The 9,104-nt window shown below is 46.8% G+C and overlaps 3 protein-coding genes across 3 annotated transcripts; 1 reads left to right on the forward strand and 2 right to left on the reverse strand.

Moving 5' to 3' along the window:
• Nucleotides 1-228: 228 nt before the first annotated feature.
• TRV_01163 (uncharacterized protein) lies at nt 229-1,482 on the reverse strand (the record flags this gene model as incomplete). The annotated part of the gene is made up of 1 exon (XM_003024654.1): nt 229-1,482. The coding sequence occupies one exon, from the start codon at nt 1,480-1,482 to the stop codon at nt 229-231; it is 1,254 nt and encodes a 417-aa protein (XP_003024700.1).
• A 1,734-nt stretch (nt 1,483-3,216) lies between these two features.
• On the reverse strand, nt 3,217-4,137 carry TRV_01164 (uncharacterized protein; the record flags this gene model as incomplete). The annotated part of the gene is made up of 1 exon (XM_003024655.1): nt 3,217-4,137. The coding sequence occupies one exon, from the start codon at nt 4,135-4,137 to the stop codon at nt 3,217-3,219; it is 921 nt and encodes a 306-aa protein (XP_003024701.1).
• A 2,001-nt stretch (nt 4,138-6,138) lies between these two features.
• Nucleotides 6,139-8,606, forward strand: TRV_01165 (C6 transcription factor, putative; the record flags this gene model as incomplete). The annotated part of the gene is made up of 2 exons (XM_003024656.1): nt 6,139-6,777; nt 6,801-8,606. Coding segments are annotated over 2 exons (2,445 nt in total), but the record flags the coding sequence as incomplete, so codon positions are not given.
• Between the last annotated feature and the right edge of the window lie 498 nt (nt 8,607-9,104).

The raw sequence follows: 9,104 nt of genomic DNA on the forward strand, positions 1-9,104 counted from the left end.
GGTCACAGAGACGCCATGGCCTACCTGCATGGGAGTACTTCGTAGTTATTTGCAATACAGAGGAAAAGAAAACTTCATGAAATCGTGGCCAGCCCCTATATCAACGGGGGAAAAGGAATATGTAAAGAAAAAGGAAAAGAAAAGAAAAGAAAATGGCAGAGAAGATAGGGAATAATGGGTCATGGCACACAAAAATGGTGATATCAAATCGAAGAAGGCGCAACGCCATTAACTGTCGTGATCCTTACGAGACGGTACTAGCTGGGATCGGCGCGCTTCTGCCATCAACCGATCTTTTTCACCAACGGCGTCCCAGTCTGGATCAGTACGGTTTGCATATGCAAGCTCAAGCCAGTTCTCCCACGCTTGGGTCTGCGGAACCGCGCCGCTAACAATCACCCAGTTAATCTCCTCCGTGGCGTGGATGGCATACCAGAGAGTCCGTGTGAAGCTTGGCTGGGCGCCATCGCTGCCAATCTCATGGGCTGCCTTGACGTTGTCTGGGGTGACGTCCTTCCAATCATAGCGAGACATATCCCATATCCAACTCTTAGGCATCAGCGATGATCCCCAGTACATGGCGTTCATGAGCATGTAAATTGCGGACACAACAGCCTGCATTGTCCATTCACAGTTGCCGAGTAGCACGACGGCAAACATGATGAGGAACGTTCCGATACCCACTAGAACTCTTGCCCATTGCTCACTAAGGGAGTAGTTGCATTCCTCCGTACCGGTATATAGCTCGCGAGCTAGCTCCTCGGTGCATCGCACGACAATAAAAGCGCCCTCGCGCGTCCGTATGATGATGTCTCCCCTTGGCACAACTGCAGACGACGGCCGCACGGCCAGATGAGGCTTCCAGTAAAAAGCAAATCCGTTCAGCGTCGACACCATGGACATTAGGAAAATTGCAACTGCTGCCGTCCCATCTCTTATGACTAGGGCCCAAGCAAAGGCGCATGCGGTCATCAGGAAGGACGAGATGGTGATCAGGCTTAGAGGCGACCACTTGTTTGGAGTAATTGCATATTTGTTTCCATGTTTATGCGGAGGTGGCACAGAGACAGGTCTTTTGGAGCGTAGGCCTTCAGGCATGATCAGCTTTTCCAGCTTGATGCTCTGTGACTTCTCGTACTTGGTTCTTTTCTCGGCCCAAGAGATCTCGTACACAACCACTTGGTACGGCTTCAAGTCGGCGATTGGATGAATGATATTGGGGAAGTAATTCAACTCATGAACCAGTGTCCCTGAATGCACGCCGCAAACAACTGCTGGAGGGCTTGGAAGCCTCACCGGGCGTGTTGCACGAAGCAGGGCCTGCGGTGCTGGTATCAAACGCGGCAGTAGAGACAACTTAGACGCAGTCAGCGGCTGGGCTTGATCAGCCACAGATGACTCCCCAAGGACGGCGAGAAGGCCGACGCCTTCCAGTCGCCATCCTGCGGTATCGAACCTCTCAGTCGGAAACCATCCAGGCATTGCGTTTGGCGCTTCCGGTCTGCTGTGCTGTCCCGCGAAGACCCTGGAAGTTGGGAGCCCCTAGAAGTCTCTCTTTGTGCTTCCTAGTTATCAAGGCCCAGGTATTCAGGATTACCCGACAGCCAACTCACCAGGCAAACATGTCCTTTAAGGTCGGTATAACGTCTGGATCATCTCAGACGTGTAAAAACAAGGCCCTCGAATTGTTAGTTATGGATTTGCTGCAAGACAAGACCCTGGTACGAGGGCGTTCTTTGATTTGCCGCCGGATCAGCAACAGAATTATTGATACGGATAATCAGCCAATCGACAGTGGTATCAATATTTCCCATCGCAAAGACGACAGATGTTTACGTCAACTCCCAGCCTTTTTATTCCATTGCATTTGTTAGTAAAAAAAAAAAAAAAAACAAAACAAAAAGGGAGTGGATTTTCAGGAGTTCGTATTTTACCGTGGATATAAATAGTTTAAGCCAGGTAACTAGCGAGGCTTCGGAATTTGATGCAGGCAAAAAGTTAGGCCCAAGGATATGGACCATGTCTTAAACAATTATTGAAAGAATGGTCAGCATGCGTTGGTTTAGTTATTTGGGGGCCGACAGTCCAAAGAACCAACTAATCAGCTAACTCTGTGCTCTGTACGGGCGGCTGGTACTTGACTCCCTGACGGCGAAGATTTCCTCAGTTGTCTCGCCTTTATCCTATCAAGACTACAAGGATTTCGCATTTCATGCTCTCTCTCATGCTAGTCAATCCTTTCCCCTACATGCGAGTCTTTCATTGATGTGCTAGAAAAATGTCCTGCAATTGCCACTGATTGGGGGGATATTGGATACAAAGTCTCAAAACGGCGCTTACCCAATAGTTAGTTACCCTAACTACGCGCCTTGGAGTTGGCTAATTTATTGAATCTGCACTCTGTACGCAAGCAGATTCTTTGAGGCCCTGTTCCGGTCACTTTTCGAGTCATGATAAATCTCCCTATTGAGATGTTGACAGAAACCCCTAAGTTTAGAACGATTGTTTCATTCATTACCTTTTCTCAAAGAGTGGTCAGTTATCTGCCTTAGCGACGTTCTATAATTCCGGGACTCTGGAATCTCCTCTGGAATCTCCGGATTATTTTCTGTAAAGCCCCAAGCAGACGAATTCCATGACCGGATTGGCTGAGATCTAGGATGTTCCAAGCTCAAGAGCCGTTGAGTACATGAATCGCGCATCATGCAGCCCATATGATGCAGCTTCCCGAGACACAGAGGGTCAGAATTTGATATTCTATGAATGGTGTACTCCGTAGTCTGTGCTTTCAATAAGGGTGGAGGGGAGTGAGCCTTATGACCCGCCGATGAATGTGTCCTAAGTACTCCCGCATTTGGCTGAGAATCTCTTACAACTGGGAGGCGAGTAGGCTGACAACTCCAAGTCTAGTGTGGTAAGTATTAAACCAGAGTTAGCGGTTGGCGTGCATTTTGTATGGAATCTCGGTGTGGTCTTAGGTGCATCATAAGATACTGGACACGGGTGTGAATATCCCACTAGTCTCTCAAGCCGTGAAATAATCCTAGTCTCTCTCGATAGCAACACACATTGTCCAATATAAATCAAACACGCCAACGTATCAAACGGTATTAAGTTTCTGGGCCTTGGAGGGCCACTGCATCTAATATTTCTTACAAATGTACACGAAAAGTAAGCCGAACAATAGATGCGTACGGAAAGGAAAATTGATCACCTCTAGTATAACGATAGCTCTGATTGCATGTTGTTAACCGCATGAAGCCACGCTAGAATTCTTTGCTCTCTATAGCGCATGTCTGGTGGTACCCTCTCCGTTAACTGGGAATGTGAACCCACAGTTGCATGTATGAGATTTTGGCTACGTTGTTCTGGGAACAACATCCGCAAATAGCTCCAGATTGCATTCCGTAGTCGTTCGACAGACTGAGAGACCAGACTCGCGAGAAAATAGACATTTGGCTCCTTGTCGGATAGGACTCTCAGTCTCCCGGGTAGAATTTCTGCCGCTTGGAGTAAAACTCCAGTAGGACTGTTGAGCCATCGTTGCTGTTGGGATGGGGATGAGGATGGTAGTCTTTGGATCAAAGTGAATAGGTCTGTAATGACAGGCTCATATATCTGGAGAAGATTGGTGTAGCTAGATATAATGATTGGAAAACTCAAGGGTCGAGAACTTGGGCTGGTGTAACAAGGGAAGGCGATGGCCGGCTGGTTGTATGATTGGCAGTGCGATGGTCTATCCTGGGAAATATCACTGCAGATATCAATCTCAGATCCAGACGTGCTGATGATTTGGACAAGTTCGTCAGTAGCACTGAGAATTTCAGATAGTGTTGCATCACGGTTAGGTGGTATTGTGTTTATTAAAGTCTGGGTAGACGGGGAAGAAAAGAAGGCCACTAGATCCTGAATCCTGGTGTGAAGACGGTAAATTTGATAAAGTCGACGGTAAGATACTTCTTGATAGCTTTCATTGTTGGAGCTATTCGGTATTGTGGTAGACAAATCAGGGTCGAGGGAGAAGGACAGTTGGGTTTGAATATTTTGGAAGCCAATATCTTCAAACTGAAGATTGTCTGTTATAGTTTGCTGGTTATTTGAGGCACTGGTAGACAAGTTATTCGTGACGATGTCCATGGCTAAACTCTGGTTTTCCTGATCTGTATAGTATCGAGAGGGAGGGGCACAATAATTACGTCCATTATTCGACGTAACTGGGTCAGAGAGTGAGTTGTGTAATGATGGTGCTATAGAGTTATCAGTACCTTAGTTATGCGTGACGTCGTTAGGGTCCACTTACTATAGTTCTGTTGAGTTTCTCCTCCCCCGCTATTCTGGTATGTATAATTGCCACCTAATAGCTCATTAGCAAGTATGAAAGTTACGGGGAGAGATAGTGTACCTAGACTCAATGATACTTCAGAGGAAGCTATATATGAGCTAGTATCATCGGATGGAGCAGTGTTGTTAGAAGAATTCTGACGTCTTCTTCCTCTCGGCCGGCCAAGGGGCAAGGGTGCACTGTACACACAGTCCAATCCGAGTCTTGCACATCGCTTGCACTCATTATCCTCTGAGGTCCTCAAGCATTTGCTCTTTAGGTTATGACATTTGTCACAGGCATTTCTCTTCCTAGTTTTCATAGACGGCAAATAAACTGCCGCCATGTTGTTTGAGTGAGATGTGGGGCGTAAACTTGTTCTTTACGGAGCAAGTACTCAAATTCTGATGAAAATTGTGAGCCTCAATTAACCTGGGTATGTTTCATGAGCCTGCAGTATATCTCCGAGCGTAATCAACGCTGTGAATTTCGGGAAGGTTCAATACCAAACTCCAGATATGGGTCTGGACCTTTGGGTTACCTTAAGTAGTCCATATTTGAGTTTTCAAGAGGCTTCTCCCAACACCCACGGAAAGTCAAACGCCTTTCAGATCGCCGTTAAAATGGGTAAGCATTCCCATTCTGCTGGTGTTTGTTGGCCAACAAAGATACACGCGATACCTCAACCAATGTATGCCATTAAAAAAAAAAAAAAAAAAAATCGAATAGCAAGGCAAGAACTGATGCCAAGGATGTCTCAGGTGATAAGATGGTACTCTGCATCAATATTATGCAGTTTCACTATCACCATTGGGTATTCAAAGTATGCGGCGCAGCAACTGTGAGCTGCAAAACAAGGACAACCGAATGCCTTTCTTATCCTTGATGTTAGCCGCTAAGGTTGCTACAATATGCAATGTTTGTCAGTGACGTCCATAGCTGATTGGTTCCGGTTTTAGGAAACATAGCATGCTACAAAAATGTACTGTTCGGTGGGTAGTACAATGCAAGGCGACAAGGAAGAAAATTAGCTCGGTAAGCCTGGCTCATTACGGCCGCAGCTATAAATGTCAGGTCCGGAGGTTAAAAAAGGGCATGACAGGTCGAGTTGAACCAGTGGTAGCGGTAGGTTTGAAAGGAGGTGCCAATTGATGGAATGAATGGGCCACACCCATATCAATTATGTTTTTTCTTCCCCCAAAATCATATCTTGCCTAGCATCAGCCGTTGAGTGTATCACAATTATGTGTTGTGTAATCACCAATTCTGCCGCATGGCACCGTTGTTTTGTTTCTCATACCGACGCAAGATCGACGTTGGAGCATGCATGGACGCGCGAGCCGGGCTAGTTAGCCTAGTAGTTAGCCTGTTAGCTAGTTAACTAACTAGTTGACTAATTGACTGGTTAGTCGGTTATCTATCGCATGCATTCGTCACCTGCTTATGGAGTACTCCATACCTTGAAGAGAATACGACAGTTGCACTGCCCTTCTCAAAGGTAAGCAGAACAACATCCAGCGCTGGCCTGGAGCACTCAAGAGAGAAGCAAAGAGTTCGGTTGACGATAAATTAAGCTTCGAATCTTGCCTTGACGTTGCGGGAACAGCCGCGGCCGGCGAAGCGCGAATCAGAGCGCTTAATTTTGTTCCTGTGCGCGCCAACGGAACGTCCAAACCTTGGAAGCAGCAGGACCGGACGGAAAAGACGACTGCTAGCTCGACCCCAGTCTGCACCCCCACATCACCAGGACGGCCTACTGCCGACAACGGTTCCGCCATAACATCTCAATACGCCGAGGGGCCCATCATCTGACCAGCATGGCCCAGCCAGAGACTCCGAAACAATGGGAGAAGAACGTTGGAGGGAGTGCTCCGGTCTCACAGCAGCTGGCGCCTAACACATATGCATCAGAAACCGCACTAACCTCACCAGAAGCAGATGTTGTAACGAAGAGTGGTTCGCAGCTCCAGCAGAACGAATCCGCCAGTGACTCGACTTCTCCAGCATTCCTCCAGGCGGCTACAGCGGCCCCTCCAGAGGCGTCACCCAACCCAAGAAGTTGCGTAACATGTCGCCGCAGAAAGGTCCGCTGCAACAAACACCACCCATGCTCCAACTGCATCAAGGCAAAAATCGAATGCGTGTATCCTAGCCCTGGGAGAGCCCCAAGGAAGCCAAAAAAGCCCCGAGATACAGAATTGCTGGCGCGCTTACGAACTTTGGAGAATATTGTAAAGAACCTCGGAGGGCCAGACGCAATACATGGAAATCCATCATCATTATCATTGAAAAAGCCCCCTCTCCACCAAAACAGCGCTATCGAGCAGCCGAAAGATTATGCGAATACCTCAGATGCAATGCAACAGGATGCTACAGTCAAGAGCGAGGCCCCTGATACAAGTGAAATTGAGGAAAATATGGGCAAATTAATGGTCGAAGAGGGAGGTAGCCAATATGTTAGTCATCGATTTTGGACTAGTTTTGGGAAAACGGTGCGTTTATATCTCCTTTTTCCATGGCAACCCACTTTTTACAAATATTAATTGTACAAATACTGACTTGTCCCAAGGTGGATGATTTAAAAAGCATACTTGATCCCCTTTCATCAGACAATGAAAATGATACGGTTGAAGAGTCTGCCTTTGATGAGTCCTATGGTGTGAATCATGATGGGTTCTTATTCGGTTTTTCATCACTCGCACAAAGCCTTCGGGATTTTCATCCTCCACCCAACCAAGTGGACATTCTTTGGGAAACTTACCTTCAAAATATTGCTCCTATGGTCCCTATTTTCCATACTCCTACTTTAAAACCGGCGCTTTATCATGGTATCAAGAACCTTGATTCGTTGGACAAAAACACAGAGGTAATGATGCTAACCATATACTACACAAGTGCTGCGTCTATGAGTGCTGCAGAATGTCTCGCTCGTCTAGGAGAACCCCGAGACATTGTCCTAGGCCGTTATCGCTTTGCCGTTGAGCAAGCACTAGGTCGGGCAAAAATCTTACACTCTGGGAGTTTTACTTTGCTTCAAGGATTAGTTTTATTCTTGCTATGCGTGAGACAACACGATGATACTCGTTACGTGTGGTCAATGATATCCATCGCCTACCGTATCGCGCAGGGTTTAGGCCTTCAGCGAGATGGAACTAATTTCAACCTATCACCCTTTGAAACAGAGATGCGCAGACGTTTATGGTGGCATATTTGCATTCTTAATTTCCGAGCATCTGAAGACTATGGATGTGACCCGTTCATATATGAATCTTCATATGACACCCGCATGCCCTTGAACATCAATGATGACGACATTTCTCCGGATTCTGTGGATTTCCCAGAAGAGAAAGAAGGCTGCGTCGAAACATCATTCTTTCTGATTCGGTGCGAGATTGCTGTCGTCAACAAGAGGCTGAGCTTTATCCCACCCAGTTCTTCTTGCAGGCTACAGGTTTCTCGCTACTCCATGGCTGAGAGAGAAGAACTAATTGACAAGCTCAGTTCTAACCTTGAGACGCGATTTGTTCGGCACTGTGATATGACTATCCCTATCCACTGGGTCTGCGCCACTGTTTCCCGGTTGGTAATTGCAAAATTATGGCTTATGATACACCAACCAATGGTTCAGAAATCTCAACGCAACCCGATAGCCAAAGAAACCCATGACCGGCTTCTGATGACATCCGTGGAAATCCTTGAATTTTCTCGACTTTTAGAAACGAATGTTAATACGGCGAAGTGGGGCTGGCTTTTCAGGACACACATGCAGTGGCATGCAGTTGCATTTCTCCTGTCCGAGCTGTGCGTCAGGCCACTCTGCCCTGGAGTTGACCGTGCGTGGAGAGCAATCAATTCTGTTTACGAGGCTTGGAATATGCACTCTGAGAAAAAGAACGGTATGCTCTGGCCAGCCATTCGCAAGCTGATGGCAAGAGCGGTGAAATTCCGAGAAAAGCAACTTCACCAGCTTACTCTGCAGCGCGGAAAACAAGACCTTGATATCCCAGGCTCATGTGCAGCTACTCCGTCCACAGACCCTTCTAGTACATACCTGACCTCCTCCTCCTCACCACCACAATACCTGCGTGAACCAACCAGCTACTCCAGTTTAAGTTCAGACATGCACATCGACAATAATACTCTTAACCAGAACTATAACCTTACTACCATACCACAATTGGGCACCGCTCTAGAAACCCAGTGGGCAGATCCGGCGGCGATCACGCAGGTCGATACTAGCATTTTGTCATCTGCTTCCCCATCTTGGTCAGATTGGGACCAATTGGTACGTGAATTCCAGCTGGATGTCGCCCAAGGTGGCCAAGCGAATACTTCTGCACTCACCGGGGAAGTAGTGATCCCTGATTGGTTTGAATAGTACCATCCACTATCACTAGCTGGCTTGAATTCCTTGCTTTCTACTCGTTACCCTCGTCTTATAATACCGAAACACGTTATATCATAATGTTATTGAATGGCATGGTGGCCTGTTCATATGACCAATATTATTAATTAATCCGCATGCATTGAATGCCGATGACTACCTTGACACTCGCTTGCCAGACAAGGCACTTTTCATTATAGCAAGTTCTTCTTATACCCCCCAAGTTCGGATCTATAGCGTTCCAGGGTTATTTGGCAGAACTGCCCACCGATTCCGGTAACTTCAGTACACCAGAGATGATTGCCGTGAAATCATCATAACATGTTATTAAAAAGCTGTCCAGATCTAGCGTTTCATTATTGACAGCAAACAAGTCAAGTCTGTATAACAGACCGCCAA

The sequence above is a fragment of the Trichophyton verrucosum genome, assembly GCF_000151505.1.
Source record: "Trichophyton verrucosum HKI 0517 chromosome Unknown contig00099_1.f1.exp, whole genome shotgun sequence".
In the NCBI taxonomy this organism is placed as follows: Eukaryota; Fungi; Ascomycota; class Eurotiomycetes; order Onygenales; family Arthrodermataceae; genus Trichophyton; species Trichophyton verrucosum.